We start from the raw sequence: 26,350 nt of genomic DNA, 5'->3' as shown, positions 1-26,350 counted from the left end.
AGGTCATTGTGCAGGGTGCATAAAGAGCAGAGGCCGGAGGGGGTCCAAGCTAAGTTTACAAGGTTGCCAGGTTAAGGCCGGTGGAAAGAATTCGGTGGGCAGGGAGGAGTCCATAGTAGGATTGATTCAGAAGTCTCACTGGTCAGTAGGTGACAAGGTGGACCCAGGAAACACTGAAAAGGTGGGCCTGGCCGAACTCGGAGTCTGGCATCCCACGCAGGGTGAGAGGCGGGAGAGGAGGTGCCTCTAGAGCGCCGACCCACCTTCCAGACCAGTTAGAATTTGGGAGTTTTTTCTTCCCTCTGCGCGTAATCTGACGCTGTTTGGGGAGGGCGAGGCCGAAACCTGATCCTCCAGTCCGGGGGTTCCGTTAATGTTTAATCAGATAGGATCGTCCGATGGGGCTCTGGTGGCGTGATCTGCGGGCCCCAGGTGTCAAGCACCCACACCCTAGAAGGTTTCCGCAGCGGCGTCGAGGCGCTCATGGTTGCAGGAGGGCGCCGCCGCTCAGTTCAGGGTTCGAGCCTAGAGGAGTGAGCCAGGCAGTGAGACTGTCTCAGGCGGGCTGGAACGTGCAGTTGCAGCGGCGGCTCCCAGCTCCCAGCCAGGATTCCGCGCGCCCTGAGCCTGAACTCCAGCTCCTTCACAGTCCTCCCCACCGCAAGGCTCAAGGCGCCGCCCTCGTGGACCGTGCGCGGCCTCTAGGTCTTCTCACCAGGACGGCAACCTCTCCCCTGGCCCTGATGGGTACCGTCAGCTCCAGGCGGTCCTGGTGGCCTCTGCCGCTGCCACTGCTGCTGCTCCTGCTTCTGGGTCTCGCGGGCGCCCGTGCGCAGGAGGACGAGGACGGCGACTACGAGGAGCTGGTGCTAGCCTTGCGTTCGGAGGAGGACGGCCTGGCCGACGCACCCGAGCACGGAGCCACAGCCACCTTCCACCGCTGCGCCAAGGTGCGGGCGTAGGGGTGGCAGGCCTGGGGGAACCCGCAGCCGGGACGGTGCGGTGCTGTTTCCTCTCGGGCCTCAATTTTCCCCCCATTTAAGAGAGGAAGTGGGGTGCAGGTCTCCGAGGGCTCTTCGCTTGGCACGATCTTGGGGACTGCAGGCAAGGCGGCGTGGGAGGACGGGTCGTGGGGAGCGCGGTGGAGAGCGGAGACGGCCGGCCTTTCGGGGACTTGCCGGGGCGTGCGGCTGCGCTATTCAGTGGGAAGGCTCGCGGGGTTGGGAGACTGGGAGGCTGAGGGAGGGCGGGCAGAGCACCGCCAGGGTCTCCTGCCCAGATTTCAGACTTTCCGCCTCGCCGCGGCACAGGTGGGTGAAGAAGTGAATGCCTGGAACGCACTGGGAACGCACCAGACGCAGAGGAAGCGGGCTTGCCCTTATAGTGGGTTCCGATTTGGTTTGGGAAATATGGGCAGCGGAGGATGGAGGGCCTGGAGAGAAGGCCCTACCCGAGACAGGAGCGGGGTGGGAAGGACGGCAGATGCTGGGAGCGCGAGGCAATTTCTTTACGACACAGAACTCATGCTGTAGTATTCCATCTGTTTCAACTGAAGAAAAGAACCAGCTGAAGGGGCAGGGGAGAAGGGGCGGAGTTATTCTCGAGGCCCACTGGTGTCCTTTAGGACTCAGGCAGGGAAGGGCCCTTGGTGCTCTGGAGCCGGAGGTGGCGCGCCTGGTACTGGGACCCCGGAGCTGAGCCCGGCGCCGCAGCCCACCTGTGAGGCGAGTTTGCTCAACGACTCTGCCAGCATCTGGCCCTCAGGCTCTGGGAAGCTTCTTCCCGGGGCGCGACCACTAGTTTTTTCTAAGTATTACCAGCCCAGGACTTGGCTGAGGTTCTGTGTCCCCCAGCTTGGAGTCAGATCTGGGGTTGAATGATGGCTTCCTCTCACTAGCTGTGGTGCTTGACAAGCCACTTATCCTTGAGCCTCCATTGCCTAGTCTTTAAAAAGGAAGTGACAATCCTCCCTAAGGGCTCAGTGGCAGCAGATGGGGAGATGAAGGGAAAGTTCTGTTGACCATGAGTGACCTCACTCATGCAAGCCCAGGGAGGGATCACTTGCAGTTTTGCCCCTGTCTGCAGGGTGACCTGTTGGTGACATTGTCTTTGCTCCAAACCACAGCTCCCGGGGCAGAGGGGAAAATTCTGCCACTCACAGCTGCCTGCCCCGTCTGAGTGTTCTGGGTGGCAGGATGGCAGGTCCTTACTCAGCTCAGTATAGCCCTCTTCCTTGTTCCCTGAACCTTTGACTTTCTAGAAGGATGTTGTGGGGTTGTGGCCAGGATAAGAAAGGGCATTTCAAGTTACCACTGCTCCAAAACAACTGTTCTGGAAATAGTGAGTACCCCATCCTGAGAGGTGAGTAAGCAGAGGCTGTATGACCACCTGAACCAAGCCCTTGAGGATGTTTCTTCTCTGGTGGAAGTTTGGAACAGGAGCCTCCTCAAATTCATTTATTCATTCATTCAACGGATATTTTGTGGGAATCGAATTTAGAATGAAAACTTTTTTGGCAAGCAGAAAAGGATTTTCAGACCAATCCTTTTGTTTTAATCATGATAAACTGAGGCTCAGAGAGAGGAGGTCACCCCAGGTGCATTAGAACTGGGTTTCTAGAACTCACATTCCACTGCTCAGAGTTCTCTCCCAACTCATTCGATTTTTATTTAGCAGAAGGCATTTTTAGATGAATCTTTGAAGCATTAGTAGGAGTACAGCGATGACGATGTCAGGAGAACTTTATTCTAGGATTAGGAGGTACCATGAACAAAGGTACAGAGCTGGAAAAACAAGAGGTGGAGGATAAGGAGCACGTGTCCACAGTTCTTTTTCTTTTTTTGAGATGGAGTTTTGCTCTTGTTGCCCAGGCTGGGGTGCAATGGTGCAGTCACTGCAAACTCCCCCTCCCAGGTTCAAGTGATTCTCCTGCCTCAGCCTGCCAAGAAGCTGGGATTACAGGCACCCGCCACCACACCCAGCTAATTTTTGTATTTTTAGTAGAGACGGGGTTTCACCATGCTGGCCAGGTTGGTCTTGAACTCCTGACCTCCTCAGTGGATCTGAGGAGGTGATTCGCCCGCCTTGGCCTCCCAAAGTGCTGGAATTACAGTGGTGAGCCACTGCGCCCAGCCTCCACAGTTCTTTATCCACCTTCTGAAATGTAAAATGTTCTGAAAACCAAAAGTTTTTTTTGTGGTTTGATGGTAGCATCTGACGTGAACTGACATGAGATTATTTTTAATCTAGTTGTGTGAATATGCGTATTCATGTATTTTGCTGCATAGATTACATATGCAGCTCCAGATTCCTCCAAGCAGACTCTCTGATTGCCCACTACTGTCTTTCTAAAATCCAAACAAATTCTAAGGTTCAAAACCGATTTGGCCCTAAGGCTTTGGGTAAGGGGGTGAACTCTGTTCTACTCTGACTGGAGTCCAAGATGCGTATATACAGAGATGTGGGTGGTGAGGCTGCAAAGGTAGGTTGAGGTAGGGGCCAAAGAGGAGCATGGAGTTTAGACTTGATCCATGAGGCTGTGGGGAGCCAGTGAAGGTTCTTGAGCAGGTATGTCTGCCTGAGAGCAGCTGGAGCAGACGAGAGCTAAAACCAAACAAATCACCTGCAGATCATGGCTGCTATAGTTTGTCCCCTCCAAATCTCATGTGGAAATGTGGTCACCGGTGTTGGAAGTGGGGCCTAATGGGAGGTGTTTGGGTCATGGGGGAGGAACCTCCATGAAAGGCTTGGTGCCATCCTTGTGATAATGAGTAGGTTCTCCCTCTATGATTTCCCTTGAAGGCTGATTATTAAAAAGAGCTTGGTACCACCCTCTCTTCTCTCTTGCTTCTTCTCTTGCCATGTGATAGATCTCTGCAAATGTAGGCTCCCCTTCACCTTCTGCCATCAGGGAAAGCAGCCTAAGGCCCTCACCAGAAGCAGATGCTGGTGCCATGCTTCTTGGAGAGCTTGCAGAGCCATGAGCTGAATAAATCCCTTTTCCTCATAAATTACCCACCTTCAGGTATTCCTTTATATAGCAACACAAAAGGACTAAGAAAGTGGCCCTGATTCTTCTCTCTCTTTAAGAAGTGTTGCCTTTGCTCACTTAGTCATCCCTTCTGCCTGCGTTTGTAGAGCATCTGGATGGGAGATTTATACAACCGTCACTCTTGACCTTCCCAGCAGGCCTATGTCATAGGTACTACGATCTCCACAATACAGCGGAGATATCTGAGGCCAAGAGAGGTTGACTGACTTGCTCATGGCCACACAACCAGTAAATATTAGAGCTGGAATTCAGGTCCACGGTTTCCTGGCTCCAAAGCCCATGAGTTTTTCCCTCAGTTTATTCTGATTGGGGCATGGGGGAGGAGGTGGCCTTTGGGCAGGCCCGCCACGGGTAACCAGGCCCATAGAGAGCTGGGTGCAGGTACAGAGGAAAACCTGTTGTCGAGTGCGGCCCATGGTTCCCATTTTTGCCTGACTGGCACATTTGAAAGTATTATATAACTATGTGAATAATAATAGTTGGCCTATACGAGTTTTTTAATTTGCTTTTGGGTCCGCATTTGGTAACTTCTTTATCATTTACTACACTCTGTTGTGTCTCTTTTGTTGTAATTCTAATTTGTAAGTAGGGGTGAGATAAAGTACACATAGGGTTTGCTGGGTTTCTTCCATGTCATCATGTTCCTCCGTGCACGGGGCCAGGATCCATGGAGGCTGCCCGGCACCTATGTGGTGGTGCTGAAGGAGGAGACCCACCGCTCACAGTCAGAGCGCACTGCCCGCCGCCTGCAGGCCCAAGCTGCCCGCCGGGGATACCTCACCAAGATCCTGCATGTCTTCCATCACCTTCTTCCTGGCTTCCTGGTGAAGATGAGTGGCGACCTGCTGGAGCTGGTGAGCCACCCTTTTTGGGAATGCCACTTCCTGATAGGGCTGGGCCACTGCATATACACTGGGGACTGTGCTTAGTAGGCCTACTGCTGAAAATCAGAAGGGGACAGCAAGTATGTATTGAGCACTTATTAGGTACCAAGCACAGTAACCACTGGCTTTCTGTATGGAATTCCCTTTAAGCCTGGCCATGCCCCAGTGGTATGTCCATCTTCATTTGAAAGTTCAGAGGGGACCACATAGACAGCTAGGGGTAGAACCTGGATCAAACCCAGTGGTCTGCCTGCCAGCCATTCTTGTGCCAATGCATCTGCTGCCTATGGAAACCTTTAGGGACAAGGCCCTGGGATGTTCAATGGAGCCTGAGTCATTTTATAAAAAAGCATGACTCAAGGGTCGGCAATTTCTTTGAGGCTGCTGCTATCAGAGTAAAGTGCCTACTTTAGGACAGGGTGGCCCTCCTCCCTCCTAGATGTCACATCTTTGGTGGAGGGGCAGAAAGGGGACTGGGTATTCTCCTCACCCTGGCCCTAATGCTTCAAATCTTAAAAAAAACTTTCTTGTTTTTGCTTCTGCCCCACCTTCTAGCCCACCTCTTTTCCTGGCCTCTCACTTGATGAGAGCGTGTGTCATTTTCACACTGATTCTCCACATGGCAGGGGGTGCTTCTCAGCCTCCTGCAGACAGTGAGGCCCAGGGTCTTGCCCAAGGTCACACAGCATGTAATAGGCAGGGTCAGAGTCTGGACCTGGGTCTCCTAGCTGCACTGTACTGCTGCTCCACGGGTTAATCAGCTCAGCATCCCGTGGCTGAACAGCTACCTCATACCAAGGCCTGTGGGACCATGACAGGGATTGACAGGGTCCCTGCCTTAGGAACCCGTAGTCTAAGTAGAGGAGACTGACAAGTCAATGCCTTCCATCAGTCTGCTCAACACACGTTTACCAAGCGCCTACTGTGTGCTGCAGAGGCGAAGATGACACAGCCCAGGCCTTTCCCTCGAGCTTACAGTTCAGAAGGAGAGACTGATCAGTGACCGCCAGTACAGTTGACTCTGGGACAATGTGCTCAGCATTGGGGAAAGACGAAGAAGGTACCCGTGTAGCACCAGATGACAGGCACAAGCCCCACAGGCCAGGGCAGCTGCTCAGAGGAGAGTAGGACAAGCAGAAGCCAAGCAGAAAGCTGCAGGCATTTGCCATCGAGACCTGGGCTTCAAACTGGGCACCATACCAGCCTGGGTTTGAGTCCTACCCAGCCCCTTATTAGTTGTCTAACCCTGGGCAAATGCCTTCACCTCTCTGAGCCTCATTCCCCTATCTGTAAACCAGTTATAATAATGGGAACATTCATTTAAGGACTAAATGAGGTTGTGAAGCATTCAGCAGATGCTAGGTATGGAAACTCGCCAAAGTGGGGGCAGGTTAAGAAACCTCTGGGGATACCAAGGCATCCAGGGACTAGTTGTGGCAGGAAGCTGTTACCACTTAGGTCTGAAGGGTAAGGAGAGGGAATAGTTTTCCCTCTGCCCAACTGGAGCTGGTGGCATGGAGGAGAGGCTGCCTGTGGGGAGTCACCTGAGGGTTCACTGCTGCCATGCACAGGGAGTCAGGAGGTAGGGTGGGAGTGGGGCAGATGCACAGTTTTTTGTTTTTGTTTTTGAGATTCTGTTGCCCAGGCTGGAGTGCAGTGGCGCCATGTCAGCTCACTGCAACCTCTGCCTCCCGGGTTCAAGCAATTCTTCTGCCTCAGCCTCCTGAGTAGCTGGGACTACAGGTGTGTGCCACCATGCCCAACTAATTTTTGTATTTTTAATAGAGATGGAGTTTCACCATGTTGGCCAGGCTGGTCTGGAACTCTCGACCTCAGGTGATCCCCCACCTCAGCCTCCCAAAGTGCTGGGATTACAGGCGTGAGCCACCGCGCCCAGCTGCAGATGCACTCTTGTCCCTCTAACTCCTGCTGGTGCCTCCCATTGGCTGAGCCTAACTGGAGGCTTTGCAAGGGAGCTCGTGCTGCAGTTTGCAGTGAGCAGGCTGGAGAAGGCTGGGGAATAGACTGGGGGACAAACCGAATTGCCAGTGCTGTTATGTCATGATTTAGGCATGGTGTCCAGGGCCTGAGCTTCACTTCGTGTCCATCCTGCCCAGAGCCTTGGCACAGCCTGGCTCCCAGACAAGATGTCAAGTTCAGAATCCTTCCCAGATGGAATCCTTTGTGCCAGGCCTTGTTGCAGGGATATGGGAGTGCTGGGCTCCCAGCCTGATCAATGAGTGAGAAAACTCAGGTTCCTAGTCTGTCCTCCGGGGCACCAGGAGGGAGTCTGCCGGGACAAGGTGGGAGGCTGCTGGGCTGGGATGTGGGGATAGGTGTGATGAGGTGAGGCCAGGCTGTGGCTGTGTTTGCTGCTGTCCAGATGGCTTAAGCAGAGTTCCCCGACCTTTCTGACTTCTGCAGGCCCTGAAGTTGCCCCATGTCGACTACATCGAGGAGGACTCCTCTGTCTTTGCCCAGAGTATCCCATGGAACCTGGAGCGAATTACTCCTGCATGGTACCGGGCGGATGAATACCAACCCCCCAGTAAGACCCCCCATCTGTGCGCTGCCCCTCCACACCTGAGCTGAATCCATTTGCTCTACCCTGGCCTTGCCTCCCTGCCAGTGGTTTCCACTTCTCCGGGGGCTTTGGGACTCAGCACCTCCACTGACCCCTTTTTTTCTGTCCCATCCCCAGCCCCTGCAGCCCCCACTGCCTGCCTTCCTGTTGCTCCACAAATGCAAAAGTCTTGCCTTAAATGATCCTCTTTTCCTCCTTGTCTCTTGTTTTCCTCTTCTCTCCATTTGGAATGGCCCAGCAGGCTGCACTTACCTTGGAAGGAGGGTTCATCTGATGGTGACTCTACCTAGGGCCCCCCCAGGCCTCTATAACTCCCAGTGCCCTGCAGACTGGACTAGACCCCTTAACGGGACAGACACAACCCGGACTTGGATGCCCCTGCCTAGCTTCCTTTTTTGCTGCTCCACCTGCCTCCAGCTCTGTTTAGCTTTCTGGCTCTCCCTGCATGGCCCACTTTGTGTCTTCCCTCTAGGCCTTTCCTTCCACTGCTCCCTCTGCCTGGTGTGGCCTGACTATGGGAGGGAGGGAGGAGGAGCAGCCATGGAAAACAGTCTGCATTCTAGCAGGGCCTTGCAGGTGGCAATTCCTTGCAGGTGGCAGTTCAGTCGGGCAAGACTCTAGATGCACCTGGCCTGAGGAGAGGATGAAGGGTTCTAGTTGGACTGTGTTAAGTTGGAGGTGCCCATGGTGTGAGGTCTGCAGCTCAGTGCAGAGACGATGCAATGTGGTGGGCCCGTGCAACATGGTGCCAGGACGCAGAGCTTGGGGTGAATTCGGCTTCCACCCCTTCCCGGTTCTCGTGGGGCCTTGGGAAGCCACTTTGTTCTATTAGCCCTGTCTTTCTTGTCTGTAAAATGGGCACATAACCCTGTCCCTGTCCTTCTCACAGGTTGATGTGAGACTCCAGTGAGTTGAAGGATGTGCAGATGCTTTTGGAAGTGAAAAGTTGGGGGCTTCTGTGTGACTTTGCATATGCCCAGATTGTGTGACCTTGCCTATGTCTGAGTTGCTGCCATTGCAACAGATCAGAGCTGGTGGGCAGGGGGTGGAGATAGGGTTTGTGTGGGGGACATCCTCTGGCAAGGGTGGCAGCCGCAGAAGCGAGGGGCCTGGTCGGTCATGTGTGCTGACCGGGCCTGGGCAGCCTGTGACCAGGGAGAGGACAGTTCCTCTGTAGGAGGAGTCTGTTCCTTTCCAACCAGGCGGGACCTCTTCTGTGGATCCCTGGAGCCCCCTGCACTCTACATCGGTGCCTCAAGGACCTCCCGGAGCAAGTTAATATCAGAGACTGAGAGGGACACTGGCAGAGGGTCACAGAGGCCCCAGTCCAGGCAGAAGACCGAGAAGATCTTGCCCCCTAGGTTAGTTTCCTAGCACTGCTGTGACAAAATACCACCCCCTTGTTGGAACAAGTTGATTCTCTGCAGTACTGGAGGCCAGAAGGCTGAATCCGTGTTGGCAGGACCGCGTTCCCCCTGGGAGCTCCAGGGAAAAGCTTCTCTTGTCTCTTGTGTGTCCCCACAGCGGCGGCACACCCATCCCAGCCTCTGTCTTCACACAGCCTTCTCTGTGTCTCTCTCCTCTTCATTGTCTCCTAAGGACACTTGTTGTTGGATTTAGGGCCAACTGGATCATCCAGGATGATCTCATGTGGAGAACCTTAACCACGTCTGCAAGGATCCTTTTTCCAAATAAGGTCACAGCCACAGGTGGTGCGGGTTAAGATGTGAGTGTACCCTTTGGCAGCCACCATTCCCTCCTCTCCCTTGGGCCAGAAGCAGCTGTGGGGCCCTTTACTCCCCATAGGATGCCCATGGATTGTCCCCCTCCCCACTTCCCCCGAGTGTCTGTGGGAAGTGGCAGGAATGGCAGGCAGGGGTGTGGAACCCCTTCTGGAGTCACATCAAGGGCTTGGCTAGACGACGTCCTCCTGGAGCTGTTGGGCTGGCATGGGGCAGGCTGGCTGGGCCCAGCAGCAGCCTCTTCATTCATGGGGAGGCCACAAGCATGGGCCCTGGAGCTGGCTGCCGCCCTCAAACCCAGACTCTGCACTCTTAACTGTGTGACCCTGCACACGTCACTCACCCTCTCTGATCCTCAGGTTCCTCTGCAAAAGCGAGGGAATAGTAACTCTCACTCTGCAGGGCTGTTTGGAGGGTTAAATGAGTTATTGCTGTAGCATGCATTTCTCTTTCAGGTATTGAGTGAGGTGCTATGATTTTACCCCTGCATTTTTCTTTTCTTACCATTCAACAATAACGTCTTGAGCACCCACTGTGTGCCAGGCACCATATTAGGTGCTGGAGATACAAAGGTGAATGAAATGGACATGGTCTCTTTCCCCAACAGTGTATCCAGAAGATTAATCCATTCCTTAAACAAATGCTACTCGACACAAATGAGTTCTGGATAGGCTGAGAGCTCTGAAGGAGTGCAGGCAACTGCGAGCCTGTGTATCCGGCAGAAGGATCAGGAAAGGCTTCCTGGAGGAAGCGCTGTTCCAGCCAAGACCCGCAGGGGCATTATTAACCAGGCAAAGGGGACAGTGTCCAAGCAGAGGAATGAACATGGACTGAAGCTGTGAGGCAGGAGGGAGTGTAGCCTGTGCAGAAGGGACTGAGGCTGGTGAGACCAGCAGGGCCTGGGTGACCTCTAGGGCAGACGTGAAAGGAAGAACTCGGCCACAGTCTGAGCTTTTCAGGTGCATGGCAGGGCTGCCTGGTGAGAGCTAATGAGCTCCCTGCTCTGGAGGTATGCAAGCAGGACTGGGTTCCCACCTGCCAGAGGCCACAGAGCTTTCTGTACCAACCCAGAGGCTGGAAGGGGCCACTCCAAGGCCTCTTTGCCCCTGAGAGTGGTGGCTTTTCTTGAGGCTATCTTGCCACGCTGTCACAGGGAACTAGCAGCCTCTGCCTCACCCTGGGGTTTGGAGGATAGAGGGAGGCCTAGGAAGGGCCCCAGAGGCCCTGTGTCCTGTCCGAGCTGAACCCCTTTCCAGCCTCTCACTGGAAGGAAGCCCAAGGATGTTCCTGTGGGGGCTTTGGCTTGTGCTTTCCCTCCAGCTGTGGAGGTCGTGGTAGGGCTGTGGGCCCTGGGTGGGTGTTCCAGGCTTACAGCCTCTCTCCTGGCAGTGTCTTACCAAGAGCTGCCCCTTCGCCAGGCCCACCTGCCCTCTGCTGGCCATGCTTGCAGCCTCCTGACCCTGTCCCAGCAGGAGAGTGCGCTGGTGTCAGCGGGCAGGAACTGCCTGTATTTAGAAGGTATGGGGCTGCGCTGGGGCCACACCCCAGGCCCAGGGATGTGACCTCACAGTGGTCACATCATCTTGCAGCGGACCCCAAGTACAGCTTCTGGAGCAGATGGTGGTCCCAAGCACAGATGGGACCAGAAAGGATTGTCACCTGGGCTAACTCAGCTGCAGCCTCAGTTCCCTCCTCACACATGACGAGGAGCATGGACTGGAATCCTGCCCAACAGGCCTTCTGCTTGATATGCGTTATGTGGCTTATGTCCAGGTAGGGAAGCAGCTTCTGTGCTGTCTTCTAGATGAGGCTGTATCCCCTGGGCTGTCTTCCGTCAGCCTGGAAGCTCTGAGGGAGAACCTTGGGCTGCTTCCTAAGCACCTGTATCCCCTGTAGCCAGCTCGGGGCGTCTGCTAGGAGCAGACTGAGCATGGCTTATGGGCCTGGCACCATCTGGCCTCTGCCCACCTTGCTGGCCCTGTCATGTGTCTGCCCCTCCGACATTCCATAGCCCAGTTCAATATCTAGTGGTTCCTCTAGGGTGACCAGCACCCTTTGGTCTCCAGATGTCTTCAGGTCGGAGCTCACAGCGCTCTCAACCACCCCTTCCCAGTGTAGCACCGGGCACGTGATGAGTGAAAGCTCCTAACACACTCAGAGAGCAAGGACTCTGCCTCATCCCGCAGCCTGGGAGGACAGGCAGCCTGCCGAGGACCTGCCCAGCATGCTACAGAAGTAACCAAAGTGCCCATGGGCAATGATCAATGGAGCTTCCTGCTGAGACTGGAGGCCATAGGGCAGGGTGAATAGTGTCTGTGCAGGCTGGGGACTCACAGTTCGGACTGTGCCCAGCCCTACTGCCATAGTGGGTGGGTGGGAGGATGTAGGACTGGGAGCTGACCTTGCCTGAAATTAGTGTGGGATCTCAGAGCAGCCACTGAATTGCTATGTAGTGGGCTAAATAGTGGCCCCCACAGATATACACACCCAGACAGAGCCTGTGAGCCTGACCTTATTTGGAGAAAAGGTCCTTGTAGATGTAATTAAGCATCTCAAGATGGCATCATCTGGATTATGCGGTGGGCTGTAAGTCCCATGATGTGTCTTTAGAGACACACAGGAGGGGCCATTTGGAGACAGAGGCGGAGATTGGAGAAATGTGACCACAAGCCAGGGAGCATCAGCAGCTACCAGAAGCCGGAAGACGTGAGGCAGGGTTCTCCCTGGAGCCTTCGTTGCTGAGCCATAAGAAGCGACGACACTCCCTGAGCCTCCTGTACTTGCTTACCTGTCCTGAGATGAGAATCTCTACTCTGCAGCATATTTGGAGGATCACTGCGGGGGACACAGAGGTGCTGTTCAGATGGCACTTCAGAAGACTCAGGAGACCCTGGGGCATGAGCAGGTTGATTGACAGCCCAGAGGGCTACCATCTGGTTCTACCTGAGGCCCTGCTTCTCCTGGCTGCAGGGGTTCCAGGGCCAGGCCATTTCCGCTGGCGCAGGACTCTTCTAGCAGCAACCTGCCTGAAGTCTTCTTTTGGCCTGGCTGAGAGTTTCTGAGACCCGCACTGGAGCGGAGGTGCTTCCTTCCTTGCTTCCCTTCTTCCTCCCTCTCCTCTCTGTCCAGTGGGCTGGACCTGCCTTGCATCTGTGAGCTCTCCCTACTTTCTCCTACACCCCGATCTTTGTCCTGCACAGGCGACTCCCCCAGTGAGTCTCTTGCAGCTTTTACCCCAGTACCTGCTTCTTGGAGAATCCAAACTGATCCAATTAGGGATGATAAGTGTAGGGTAGGCTCTCGGTGACTGTTTTCTCTGAGGCTGTGACTCGTGTGAGGCATAAGCAGCCCCTATGAGCCCTTCTGGTACGTTGTGGAGTGCAGAATGCTTGGACCTGGAGTCAGGAGGCGCAGACACACATCCTGTCCGAGCTGCAGCTTCCTGTCTCTAAAATGAGCCGACCAGCGCAGGTGGCCAGACATCACTGTTATTCTTTGAGTCTTTAAATCATGTTGTCTTTCTCGCAGACTTGGTGAGCTGTGAAAAGCTATAATAGGGGCTTTATTTTACACTATGATATTATTTCTTGAACATGCATATTATTGTTGGATATTGATATTAATATGAAGGAGCAGGATGACTTGGGTCCTTCCTGGCAGTAGCATTGCCAGCTGATGGCCTTGGACAGTTATCTGCCCCCTCTAGGCCTCCCTTTCCTTGTCTATGAACTATAGAATAGGATGTAGCATGTGAGGATTTTTTTGGAGGTTCAATGAGTGAATATATTTAAGGTACTTTCACTAGTGCCTGGGATGTACTTCACAGTTTCTGTGTGTTAACTATAAGGTTGACTTCATGCTCATTCCCTCCTCTCCCACAAATGTCACCTTGGAAAGAAGGAGGCAGCCTGGTGGAGGTGTATCTCCTAGACACCAGCATACAGAGTGACCACCGGGAAATCGAGGGCAGGGTCATGGTCACCGACTTCGAGAGTGTGCCCGAGGAGGACGGGACCCGCTTCCACAGGCAGGTAAGCACGGCCCTCTGGTAGGAGGGCTGTCTCTGCCCATATCCCCATCCTGGAGGTGGGTGGGGACTCCTGTCCAAGAGTGTTGCAGCTGTACTGCTGGGCCACAGCCCCCAGCTGTCACTGTCCCCTCCCTGCCATCAGTTGTGGGAAGGGTGTTCATCCATCCAGCCACCTGCTGATTTGTTATGGGGTGGGGGGGGGGGGTCTTTCTTATGTGGTCCTTGTGTTGGCTGAGCAGGCCAGCAAGTGTGACAGCCATGGCACCCACCTGGCAGGGGTGGTCAGCGGCCGGGATGCTGGCGTGGCCAAGGGCGCCAGCCTGCGTAGCCTGCGCGTGCTCAACTGCCAAGGGAAGGGCACAGTCAGCGGCACCCTCATAGGTGAGTGATGGCCCCAGACAGCGTTGGTCTCTCTCCATCTGGACCTGGCCTGGGAAGTGGCTTGGGCTGGGCCCAGGAAGAGCTAGTCTCCTAACCAAGAATGCTGTGGCAGCCACTGCCGCAGAGCCAGAGAACCAGAGTGCCAAGGCTGGCAGGGTCCCCAGTCACCACGAGTGCAGATGAAGAAACTCAAGCCCCAAGAGAGCTACGCAGGTAGCCCAAGGAGTGCAGACTTGACCCTGGGTCAGTGACCTTTCCACAATTCCACACTGCTCCCCTTTTCAAATCTGGTGACATCTTTGTGTCTTTTGTGATGTTATCTTCAATGTGGAGGGACTGGAGGTGATCTAAGCAAACTTCTTCTATTTTCTGCTTGCATACCTCTGAGACCAGGGGACTCACTTACTTGCATGACTGGGCCCTGCAGGTCACACTGGCCAGGCAGATGTGGTGGAGGAACTGGCAGAGGACTTTTTCTAGACTATGACAATATTTAGTCCATCTGGCGGCCCCCCTGTGAAGTCCAGCTGAGAACTAGGACTCCAGGGGCCTGTGGACAGAGAACAGGGAGGGTGCTCTCCCTGACTGACTTCCTCCTGTGGCCATTGAGCAAGGCCTCTGTACAACATGCCCTGGGGCTGGCCTTGCCATAGCTGCTGAACAGTTGATGAAACCAGTCCAGAGAGGGGAGGTGACTGCCCAGGGTCACACAGCTCAAGCTGATGACCTCACTGGGAAAGGTGCCAGCTCTGGGCAGCAGCTTGACTTCCACTGCAGGCCCCAGGCCCCAGGCCCCAGGGTCAAACACTGGCTCTGGAGCTAGCGGAAGCAGCCCATGAGTCTGTTTGAAAGGCTGAGGAGGCCCAGGAGTCTTCCCTGTGTTCCACCAGTTCTGCCCTGAGACTTTCCTACAGAGTACAGGTTTTGATGTTCACTTTTAAAGGCAAGAATCAATAACCTTCGGCCCCATCAGGTGACCCCTTGTGCCTGTCCCACCCCTTTATTGACTGACCTCGGCTCAGTCAGGCCAGTTCCTGAAGGTCAGTGTGTGGAGAGGAGGCTGTTCTTTCCCAGAAAGGCCTTCCCCAGGCCTGGTGCTCTGGCCTCTGGAGGACCTCCTGGAGAAATCCCTTCTTTGGCATCCCAGTCAGTGTATGGGAAGCCCTTGCTGCATGACCTGGCACGGGTCAGGGGCTCAACAGTCACTCTTGCCTTCCTTGCCGCTGCCATTTCCTCCTCTGTAAGCAGGTGATTGTGTGTTGAGTCTGAGCACAGAGATAAGCACACAGCAGGTGCTTAATAACTAGCAGCTGCAGGCTGGGCGTGGTGGCTCATGCCTGTAATCCCAGCACTTTGGGAGGCCGAGGTGGGCGGATCACCTGAGGTCAGGAGTTCGAGACCAGCCTGGCCAACATGGTGAAACCCCATCTCTACTAAAAATACAAAAATTAGCCAGGCGTGGTGGTGGGTGCCTGTAATCCCAGCTACTTGGGAGGCTGAGGCAGGAGAATCACTTGAACCCAAGAGGTGGAGGTTGCAATGAGCCGAGATCGTGCCACTGCAATCCAACCTGGGTGACATAGCGAGACTCCATCTCAAAAACAAATAAATAAATACATAACCAGCAGCTGTAAATGTGGCTGTTGTTCTTCACATCCACTTCAGTGCCACTCCGCTCCCTTCCTCCGTGGTGTGAGGGGCCTCACTAGCTGTCTTCTAGGAGGAGCATGGCTGTGAGATTCCAGCTCCATCCCTGGCCACAGCTCCTGGAGACATCTCAGAGACCAGGATCTGGAAGGCTCCCACACCCCATTTGACAGGGGAGAAACTGTCAGCTCCAGGTCCCCTTGCACATCAGGGCCAGAGCTGTTAGGCTCCCAGTCTCCAGGCCACTGGGCCAGAGCTCACAGGCTGGCAAAGGGTTAGAATTGTTACTGGTGGCTGGGTGCGGTGGCTCACACGTGTAATCTTAGCACTTTGAGAGGCTGAGGCTGGCGGATCACAAGGTCAGGAGATCGAGACCATCCTGGTGAAACCCCGTCTCTACTGAAACCATAAAAAATTAGGCGGGTGTGGTGGCAGGGGCCGGTAGTTTCAACTACTCAGGAGGCTGAGGCAGGAGAATGGCGTGAACCCGGGAGGCGGAGCTTGCAGTGAGTCGAGATCTCGCCACTGCACTCCAGCCTGGGCAACAGAGTGAGACTCCGTCTCAAAAAAAAAAAAAAAAAAAAGGTGTCACTGGTGACAGTAGCATGAGGTAGATCATGGTCTACACCAAAATGGGGGATGTAGTGCCACTGAGGCCAGAGGGAACCACAACCTCAAGGGTGGGGAGTTATGGTATGAGGGGTCCTGGGTGTGGAGTCTTTTAATTCTTCAGACAATCCTGGGAGCAGCTGTCCCTGTTTCATAGAGAGTGGGGTCACACAGCTGGTGAGTGGGCAGCCAAGACTCTGTTCAAGTTTGTGTGGGTTCAACACTTATGGCCATGGTGGAGGGGCATCTGAGCCAGGCCTCAGAGAGTGGCAGGGGGAAGTTGGGTGGGGCAGGGCACCCTTCTCATTCCTCTGAGGCTCATCCTCTCAGTGCCTCTGTTTCCTGGAAAGGGATAATAAGGTTATTGTGAGGATCCCCTGAGTTCATATATTCAGACTCTTAGAGCCAGGCACACAGAAGGGCCGGGGTTGGCTAGTTTGATTGCTGAGGTTTGATTGCTAATATCTTCCAGTTTCTATTGGTCAAGGTTCTGCAGAGAAGCAGAGCCAGTAGGATGTATATATTAAGAGTTTCAAGGAATTGGCTCATGTGACCGTGGGGGCTGGCAAGTCTGAAATCCACAGGGCAGGCCAGGCAATTCCTGCAGAATTTGATGTTGCAGTATTAAGTCCTAAGGCAGGCCTGGAGTAGAATTCCTTCTTCCCTGGTAGGCCTCAGTCTGTTCTCTGCAGGCCTTCAACTGATTAGACGATGCCCACCCACGTTATGGCGAGTAACCTGCCTTACACAGTCTCCTGATTTAAATGTTAGTCACATCTAAAAAATATTTTCGCAGCAGCATTTCCACTGGCTTTTGACCAAACATCAGGTCACCAAGTTGATCCCCAAAATTAACCATCACTCTGTGCCTGTAAGAGAGGGGCTGGGAAAGGGGAACAGTTCTCCCCAGGGGGTGACCTAGGTTTGTTCCTTCCAGGCCTGGAGTTTATTCGGAAAAGCCAGCTGGTCCAGCCCGTGGGGCCACTGGTTGTGCTGCTGCCCCTGGCGGGTGGGTACAGCCGGGTCTTCAACGCCGCCTGCCAGCGCCTGGCGAGGGCTGGGGTCGTGCTGGTCACCGCTGCCGGCAACTTCCGGGACGATGCCTGCCTCTACTCCCCAGCCTCGGCTCCCGAGGTAGGTGCTGAGGCTGCTGCCCCAAGACGGGGGGAGAAGGGCAGGCTGGCCCCGTGCGCTTCTTGCAGCACGTTCCTGGAGGCTGAACCCTTCTGGCTTTGGAAGGAGTCGTCAGAGACCCCTGCCATGCGGGAGGCTGGGGAGGAAGGGGCTCGAGCCTCCATCATCCCAGAGTCTGAACAGCAGTGACCCCGCCACGCCCCCACGTAGCGGCGCCCACGTAGCCACGCCCCCACACCCGGTCCTGGCCACTCTCCCTCCTGAAGGTCGCCTGGTAGCCGCCCCCTCCCCATCTCCATCCCCAGGCCCTGCGTCCTCTGCCCAATATTCTTAGGGCTCGCCCAGTATTCTTAGGGCCTCCCCACTATCCAGATCCCTCCGCGGCTGCATGACTGACCACTTGAGCAAGGCTAATGTGAATGGGAGCAGTTGAGGGCTCAGACCTCACCCGAGGGACATCCAGAGTGTGCCGCAGGGCCGCGCAGTGTGGCTGCGGGGACACAGACACGGAGCCTCGGCCCTGAGGAGCTGGGGGGGCAGTCACCGTCCCTCCTCTGAGCACCACTCCTCCAGTGTCAGGACACTGCGGGTATCTAGGGGAGAGAATCTTGTTCCACTTCAAGTCTGGAACTTCAAGTCTTTGTGTGTGCGCGCGCTCGTGTGTGCGCGCGCGCGTTGTGGGTGGGGATTGCGGAGCAGATGCGTACCTGACAGCGGTAACCTGGATCCTCCCTGGCCTCTGAGGCTTCCCTACCTAGCAGCCGAATTTAAAGGCATCAAGCAAACAAAGCCCAACACATCTCTGCCTTGCTCTCTCAGTTCCCCCCGTGGCACTTAGAGCCACCTGATACACCGAGTAGTTTCCTGTCTCCCTCACTAGAATGTAAACTCCACAGGGGCATTGGGAATGCTGCCTGGCTATGGTAGGGACAGAGGGGAGCACCAGGGCGGGGCAGGGCTGCCAGAGTTCTGCCTGGGGAGTCAGATTTTCCTTAGGAGGGGACATTTGAATGGGACCCAAACAGGTGTATAGCAGTTCTTCAGCCCAGCTCAGTTTGCTTCTGCAACCTCTCTCTTGGGCTCCTTTCTCTGCCACCTACCTCCTCACCTTTCCAGGTCATCACAGTTGGGGCCACCAATGCCCAGGACCAGCCGGTGACCCTGGGGACTTTGGGGACAAACTTTGGCCGCTGTGTGGACCTCTTTGCGCCAGGGGAGGACATCATTGGTGCCTCCAGCGACTGCAGCACCTGCTTTGTGTCACGGAGTGGGACATCGCAGGCTGCTGCCCACGTGGCTGGTAAGTCACCACCCCACTGCCTTGGCTAAGGTGATGCTAACAGCCCCTTTGGCAGTCAGGGTCTGTGCCGGGACCTCCAGTGCCAGGATCTGTGCAGGGGGACCAGAGATGAGACAGGCCTGATGGTGCCTTCATGGACACTCAGTCTGATGAGGGAGGCAAGTGCACAGTGGGAACACGAGGTCAGGGCTGTATTAGAGGGAGCCCAGAGGAGGCACCTGCCCAGCCCAAGGGTCAGAGAAGCCTTCTTGGATGAGGGACATTTGATCTGGAGCTTGATGGATGAATAGGAGTCCACCTGGCCGATAAGACAGCAACTACCAAGGCTTAGAGATGTGACGGAAGGCTGTCTTACCTCACTGTGTGAGGGACTGCAGGTGGCTTACCTTTGAGAAGAGAGCTTGGTGTCTCTGTGTGTGCACGTGTTTTTGTGTGTATGTGTGTGCCTGTGTGCACTGGGAGGAGTCCCCTGCTGGGGCAGGAGGGTCAGGCCATCACCATCTTTCACCATTCACCCCTGTACCAGGCATTGCAGCCATGATGCTGTCTGCCGAGCCGGAGCTCACTCTGGCTGAGTTGAGGCAGAGACTGATCCACTTCTCTGCCAAAGATGTCATCAATGAGGCCTGGTTCCCTGAGGACCAGCGGGTTCTGACCCCCAACCTGGTGGCCGCCCTGCCCCCCAGCACCCACAGGGCAGGTAAGCAGGATGGCAGGATGGGCAAGGCCAGGCTGGGGCTTGGGAGGGCTGTGTGACCTTGACAGTCTCTCCCCTCTCCCTTGTCTGTGTAAGGAGGATGACACCACCTTAAATAGGATTAAATGAGAAGGGGGCTCTGAAAGGGCTTTGCAATATTTCCATAACATGTTTTTATAGAGACAGTTGAGTATGTTCTTTTTTTTTTTGAGACGGAGTTTTGCTCTGTCGCCCAGGCTGCAGTGCAGTGGCCGGATCTCAGCGCACTGCAAGCTCCGTCTCCCGGGTTCACGCCATTCATTCTCCTGCCTCAGCCTCCCGAGTAGCTGGGACTACAGGCGCCCGCCACCTTGCCCAGCTAGTTTTTTTGTATTATTTAGTAGGGGTTTCACCATGTTAGCCAGGATGGTCTCGATCTCCTGACCTCGTGATCCACCCGTCTCGGCCTCCCAAAGTGCTGGGATTACAGGCTTGAGCCACCGCGCCCGGCCGAGTATGTTCTTTAAGCCCTCCTCTCTCCTACCATGAACTAAAGACTTTTGTGGAGGTCCCCTCACTCCCAGCACCCCCTCCTCATCCCAGGCGCTTTTTGCAGGTTGGCAGCTGTTTTGCAGGACTGTGTGGTCAGCACACTCGGGGCCTACACGGATGGCCACAGCCGTAGTCCACTGTGCCCCGGATGAGGAGCTGCTGAGCTGCTCCAGTTTCTCCAGGAGTGGGAAGCGGCGGGGCGAGCGCATCGAGGTGGCTACCCCTCCTTTGTATGTGTGTGTGTGTGTGTGTCAGTGCTGGGCCCTCAGGGACCCGCAGCAAGCCCCTCCATCCTCGACACTCCAGCTCTTCTGTAAGCTTACAGGACTGGCCAGAGCAGGAGTGGGGCACTCCTCGTCTCACGCGGCTGGGGGCCGCTGGAGAGAGCCACAGTGAGAAGGGTTTCCTAGAGGCTGCAGGACAGTGCTGGATGGATTTTCAATGCCCATCTGGGTGTCAGCTTGAGGGTCAGGGATCTGCTACTCTGGACTCAGCCATCTCTAGGCCCTTCTCACTCAGGTGCTCCATGGTTCTGGGAGCTGAGAAATCTCAAACCAGCAAAAAAGGGGAATTGATGTTGATGCTACAGGATAGTGCACAGACGCCATCTGGTTGCAGCATTTTGGTGGAAGGGCAGAGCCCAGCCAGGAGAGTGAGGAGGGGCAGGCATTTCTGGCCTGGGAGATGGTGTCTTAATGCTTGTGTGGGAGGCAGAGTGGGTGGGGTGGAGCCAGCTGGGTCCTTGCTTTGGCCTCTTGGATTTCCCTGTATCTCCATTTTGAAACCACTCTGTATTTGGAAGAACTTTTGAGTATTCAGAGCTGCCCATTGGCAGAACAGTCTACTTTGGGCAGGAGTGAGCTCCTTGTCCCCAAAAGGCTAGGAGCAGGGTCTGACTGGCCCCTGGTAGGGACACTGACGAGGGTGCTTGAGTTGATCCTGTCTATTCCCTTTCTCTGTTTTCAAAGCCTATTCTAAAGCAGATTCCCATTTCTGCCTTTGACTCTCAGGCCCAAGGGGGCAAGCGGGTCTGCTGGGCCCACAACGCTTTTGGGGGTGAGGGTGTCTACGCCATTGCCAGGTGCTGCCTGCTACCCCAGGTCAACTGCAGCGTCCACACAGCTCCACCAGCTGGGGCCAGCATGGGGACCCGTGTCCACTGCCATCAGCAGGGCCACGTCCTCACAGGTAGGAGGCTGGGCCTGCCCTGGGGTGAGGAGAGTTCCCTTTCTCCTTATGCACCCACTGCCCACGAGGCTTGGTCCTCATGAGTGTGATCCATGAGACTCGAACCTGACTTTCCATTCCATACTCTGGTTCTGCCACTTCCATGCCCTTTGACCCTGGGCAGGTGACCTTACTTCTCGTCTCAGCTTCCTCCTCCATAAGAGGGAAAAAGGTATTACCTGCCTCATTGTGTTGCGAGGAGATAGGGCACTGGCCTGGAGCATGGCAGGTGCTTTGCCTAAGGTGGTGCAGTTCAGGAGAGGCAGCTCCAGAGAGAGGCCCCCGGCTGGGGCTGAAAGGAGGGCAGACCTCGGTTTGAATTTCACTCTGCCACTCGATAGCTCTGTGACCCTGGGCAAGTTACTTAACGTCTCTGTACGAGGAAATGATGGGTGCTAAGCACTTAGCTTAATGCTGGGACAATATAGATTCTAGCTATCGCTACTATTATTGTCATCACCCGCTGCTTTAAAATCCAGTCTCTGGTATAGGCAACTATTGATAGGCTACCCTGTGTTGAAAACATGTCCAGGCAGGTAGCAGGAAGTCACAGATGGGGACTCTTGGGGCATCAAGGGCTGGCGCCCTGAGGCTGAGCCGTTCTGGTTGGGTGGAGTGTGAGAGGTCTGGGAAGACAGTGGAGCTCCAGCCTGGAATAAGAGGCTCAGAGTTGATTCTCGTCTGAACATGTCCAGGGGAGTCACTGAGGGTTTGGGTACAGGAGGGTGAGGGTGAGACCTAACTCTGGGCACAGCAGGCTGGCATGTAGGATGGATGTTCAGGAAAGATGAGCGTAGTCAGGTGGCTGGTGCCCTTGTGCAGGGGAGAGGCTCCATCCGGTCCGGGGATCCTGGCTTGGAGAGAAGTCCGCCATGCTCTAATCACACTCCCCTTTGGAAGTGCTCAGCCGATGAACTCACAGGCACATGTCAGTTGGAAGTCATGGAATCTGACTCTATGAGGCACACCTCAAAGAGCCCCATTTTGCAGCTAAGGGAACTGCAGACTGGACATGCTGAGTGACTGCCCTGAGCCCTTGCATCTAGGACATAAAGAATGTTAGTAACCACGACCCCACCATGTTCAGAGCACATGCCAGGCTCCATGCTGGGGCTTCACATGTGTCATCTTCACAGTGTCCCTGTGAGTAGGTGCGGTTTCTCTTTCCATCTTACAAATGAGTAAACAGAGCCTCAGTGTAGCTGAGTAACCACTATTTTCGGTTTCTTAGCTAATGGGTGTGTCTGACTCCTAAGCCCATGGAGGGCATCCCCAGGTGGTCCAGACAGACCCCAGCTTACCCTTGAACTTCTGCCTGCTGGCTGCATGGGGAGGGGCTGGGGGGAGTTTGAGCATCTCAGACCATAGAGCCCCTGCCTCACTGTCTCCATCTCTGGGTGGAGAGATGATGTTTTCCCTGAGAAACTAAGGCTCAGGTTGAATGGCTCTCCCATGGTCACACAGCTGGTCAGGAGTGGAGTTGAGAACACAGGAGTCCTGATGCTCAGGCCAGCATCTCTTATCTTCTTTGAGTTGTTTCTGGGTTTTCTAGCTCTTGCCTCACACCTTAAAGAGAGAAGGTCTGATGGGGATGGGCACTGGAGACGGAGCATTCCAGCATTTCACTATCTGAGCTAGCCTTCCTCTGACCCAGGCTGCAGCTCCCACTGGGAGGTGGAGGACCTTGGCACCCACAAGCCGCCTGTGCTGAGGCCACGAGGTCAGCCCAACCAGTGTGTGGGCCACAGGGAGGCCAGCATCCATGCTTCCTGCTGCCATGCCCCAGGTCTGGAATGCAAAGTCAAGGAGCATGGAATCCCGGCCCCTCAGGAGCAGGTGAGGAGGCCTGTGAGGACGGGTGGGTGGGGTGCCATGGGGTGGCGTGGGTCTCTCCTGTGCAGCTTTTCTGTGTCAGTTTGTGCCACCACCATACCGCCATGCATCAGGGTGGCGGTTTGCCGGGTAGATGCTGTGGGCAGCTTCCGCCATTGTGTGGACAGCGTGTGTATGTATCTGTGTGTGGCTGGGTCTGTTTTTGCTTTTGTCCAGATCAGTAAGGTTTGTTGCCTGAGTACCCCACTCTACTTGGTGTAGAATGTGCATAAATTTGGCATAAGGCCGGGCGCGGTGGCTCAAGCCTGTAATCCCAGCACTTTGGGAGGCCGAGACGGGCGGATCATGAGGTCAGGAGATCGAGACCATCCTGGCTAATACGGTGAAACCCCGTCTCTACTAAAAAATGCAAAAAACTAGCCGGGCGATGAGGCGGGCGCCTGTAGTCCCAGCTACTCGGGAGGCTGAGACAGGAGAATGGCGTGAACCCGGGAGGCGGAGCTTGCAGTGAGCTGAGATCCGGCCACTGCACTCCAGCCTGGGCGGCAGAGCAAGACTCCGTCTCAAAAAAAAAAAAAAAAAAAAAAAAAAAAAAAAAAATAAATTTGGCATAAAGAAATACAATATGCTTGCATTTATTGATTGATCTATTTTTTTCTGAGATGGGGTCTTGCTATGTTGCTCAGGCTGGTCTCAAATTCCTGGGCTCAAGCGATCCTCTGGCCTCAGCCTCCCCAAATGTTGGGATTACAGGCATGAGCCACTGCACCTGGCCTCTCTGATCTATCTAACAAACCTGCTGGGAGGTTCTCAGGGTCAGGAGCAGCACTGGGCTGTGAGGACACAGAGCTCACTCAGCCATGACCCAGAGCGGGTGCCTGAGCTGCATGCTGAAGGTTGTTAGCATGACCAGCAAGGCAAGAAAAGGCCCTGCTGAGATGAGCGAGGCACGTGCCAAGCCCTGGAATGTGAGAGCCAGGCCTTCTAGAAACCTGGGTGTGGACATGACCAACAGTTGCTCTGGAACTCTCCTTTTTAAAAGCCAGTGGGAGCTTCTTAAAAGGCAGCCTAAGGAGTCCACTCTTTAATGAACTCAGACTCGGTTTTAAAATGCAAGTCTGTGTTGATTCTGGTCTGGATGGTGCATTCCTCGATAGCAAAAGACAGTGTTGTTCTTGGATCCACTTTCCCTGGGTGCACTGAGGGCTGCGAGGTTCCAGGTGCTCTTCCTGGCACTGGGGAGGGATACAGGCCCGACAGACATGTTGTTTGCCCTCCTGGAGCATCTATTTTAGTGGGGGAGGACAGAAAACAAACCAGTAAATTACAGAGTACTGAAAAGATGCGATGGAGAAAACTATAGCAAGGAAGGGAATGGGGTGGGGGAGAAGTCAGGAGAGGTCTCGCTGAGAAGGTGGAGGAAATGGGCCATCAGGCAGGGAATGTGTTCCAGGCAGAGCAGAGGCCCCAGGGTGGGGATGCGCCCGGGAGTACCAGGAAACCAGAGAGGTGGGAGTAGTTATGAGGTGGGGGATGCCTCAGAGGGGACAGGGCCAAGTCAGGTGAGACCCGAGGGCCACAGTCAGGAGTCAGCTGGGGCCACACAGGGGTCCAGCCTAGGGGGAGTGTGATCTGGCCTGGATCTGAACCTCTCACTGTGGCCTAGCTGCTGAGCTGAGAAGAGATGACAAGGGCCTTGGGCAGAACCAGGGAGACTGGAGGGAGGCGGTGGAGGGTCCAGGCGTTGGGGCGGGGCTCAGGCTGGAGTCTGAAGGGAGCTGCAGGCCTGGTGGGTGGACATGGGTGGGAGAAGGGGAGGACGGCACCAAGGCTCGGGCCCCTGGACAGATGGAGTTGCCATTAAGTGGAATGGGGCAGGCTGTGGGGCTGTCAGTTTCAGAAGGAAGATGAGTTTGGCATTGGCATGGTAGGCATCTGTCTGTCCCCGCGCCCCTCAAACCAGGCATGAAGCAGGAGCTCACGTGTTTGGTCAGCGATGGTGCAGAACCGCCGGGGCGGGAGTGTGGGGCGGGAGATGTGTGTTTGTGTCTCAAATGGGCCCTGAGCCAGGGAGGGCTATCTGCTCTTTGGCCTCACAGCGGGATGTTGGAGGGAGAAATGAAGTGTAGGTGGGGGTCCCGGGCCACGCTGGACATGTGCTTTCTTCTCCTCGGCCCTGGCAGGTGATTGTGGCCTGTGAGGACGGCTGGACCCTGACCGGCTGCAATGCCCTCCCTGGGACCTCCCACGTCCTGGGGGCCTACGCTGTAGACAACACGTGTGTGGTCAGGAGCCGGGACGTCAGCACCACAGGCAGCACCAGCCAAGAAGCCGTGGCAGCCGTTGCCATCTGCTGCCGGAGCCGGCACCTGGTGCAGGCCTCCCAGGAGCTCCAGTGACAGCCCCATCCCAGGATGGTGCCTGGGGAGGGTCAGGGGCTGGGGCTGAGCTTTAAAATGGTTCCAACTCAGGAGGCTGAGGCAGGAGAATGGTGTGAACCTGGGAGGCGGAGCTTGCAGTGAGCCAAGATTGCGCCACTGCACTCCAGCCTGGGCGACAGAGCGAGACTCCGTTTCAAAAAAAAAAAAAAAAAAAAATGGTTCCAACTTGTCCCTCCCTCAGCCCTCCATGGCCTAGCCCAAGGGGATGGGGATGCTTCCACCTTCCTGGAGCTGCTGGCCTGGCCCTTGAGTGGGGCAGGCTCCTTGCCCGGAACTCACTCACTCTGGATGCCCCCTCCCCTGGTGGAGGTGCCAGGAAGCTTCCTCCCTCACCGTGGGGCATTTCACCATTGAAACAGGTTGAGCTGTGCTTGGTGCTGCCAGCTGCTCCCAACATGCCAACATCTGTGGGCAGAATGGCTTTTATTGAGCTCTTGTTCTGTACCAGGCATTCAGTCCTCACGTCTCCATCAAGGAGGCAGGATTCTTCCCATGGGTAGGGGAGGAGGTGGTAGGGGCGGCAGAGACAAGCATTGTCAGGGGGCGAGTGTGAAAGATGCTGATGGCCCTCATCTCCAGCTCACTGTGGGGAAGCCCCTTGGGGCTCCCTTGATTAGTGGAGGCTCAGCTTTCTGGATGGCATCTAGCCAGAGGCTGGAGATCAACGCGTCCCTGGTGGTCATGGGCTGTGCCTTGGTTTCTTGAGCGACCTTTACTCTGCTCTATGCCAGGCTGTGCTAACAACACCCAAGGGTGGCCTGCAGGGAGCCGTCACCTAGGACTGACTCTGCAGTGTGCAGTGGTGCACGCACCATCTCAGCCAACCCGCTCCACTACCCAGCAGACTACACATTTGCACCCCTGCTTTACAGGGGAAGCAACCTGGAACCAGAGGAGGCATGCCTGCCAAGCTCACACAGCAGGAATTGAGCCAGAAACCCAGATTGGGCTGCCTCTGAAGCCAAGCCTCTTCTTACTTTACCCCGCAGGTAACAATGAGGCTGGGAAGGGGAACACAGACCAGGAAGCTCAGTGAGTGATGGTGGAACGATGCCTGCAGGCATGGAACTTTTCCTGTATCACCTAGGCCTGATTCACTGTGGCCTGATGGAGATGCTTCTAAGGGATGGTGGGAGGAGAGGGACAACTGTCCCTCCTTGAGCACTAGCCCCATCCAAGCAAGCAGACATTTATCTTTTGGGTCTGTCCTCTGTTGCCTTTTTACAGCCAGCTTTTCTAGACCTGTTTTGCTTTTGTAA

At 55.2% G+C, this 26,350-nt stretch overlaps 1 protein-coding gene across 2 annotated transcripts; it reads left to right on the top strand.

The window, feature by feature from the left end:
- Nucleotides 1–385: 385 nt before the first annotated feature.
- Nucleotides 386–25,154, top strand: PCSK9 (proprotein convertase subtilisin/kexin type 9). 2 transcript variants are annotated; one of them, XM_030942133.1, is made up of 12 exons: nt 386–950; nt 4,714–4,905; nt 7,360–7,483; nt 13,162–13,292; nt 13,531–13,672; nt 16,866–17,062; nt 18,179–18,362; nt 18,889–19,062; nt 19,655–19,803; nt 20,601–20,778; nt 22,472–22,653; nt 24,834–25,154. In XM_030942133.1, the coding sequence occupies exons 1-12, from the start codon at nt 399–401 to the stop codon at nt 25,047–25,049; spliced, it is 2,421 nt and encodes an 806-aa protein (XP_030797993.1). In that variant the 5' UTR covers nt 386–398; the 3' UTR covers nt 25,050–25,154. The 2 variants fall into 2 exon arrangements, with proteins under 2 accessions (XP_030797993.1, XP_010370996.2); XM_010372694.2 differs by having other exon boundaries at nt 13,159–13,292.
- Nucleotides 25,155–26,350: the final 1,196 nt, after the last annotated feature.

This window comes from Rhinopithecus roxellana, chromosome 12, assembly GCF_007565055.1.
Source record: "Rhinopithecus roxellana isolate Shanxi Qingling chromosome 12, ASM756505v1, whole genome shotgun sequence".
NCBI lineage: Eukaryota > Metazoa > Chordata > Mammalia > Primates > Cercopithecidae > Rhinopithecus > Rhinopithecus roxellana.
Note: the sequence above shows the minus strand (reverse complement) of the source record. Positions and strands in the feature narration are given on the sequence as shown.

Excerpts from the sequence above, each read along its gene's own strand:
- PCSK9 (XM_010372694.2), top strand. The coding sequence starts at position 399 with ATGGGGCTCTGGTGGCGTGATCTGCGGGCCCCAGGTGTCAAGCACCCA. Across the intron at positions 4,906-7,359 it reads GTGGCGACCTGCTGGAGCTG|GCCCTGAAGTTGCCCCATGT; the intron begins GTGAGCCACCCT and ends TGACTTCTGCAG. Across the intron at positions 19,804-20,600 it reads GGCGGGGCGAGCGCATCGAG|GCCCAAGGGGGCAAGCGGGT; the intron begins GTGGCTACCCCT and ends TTTGACTCTCAG.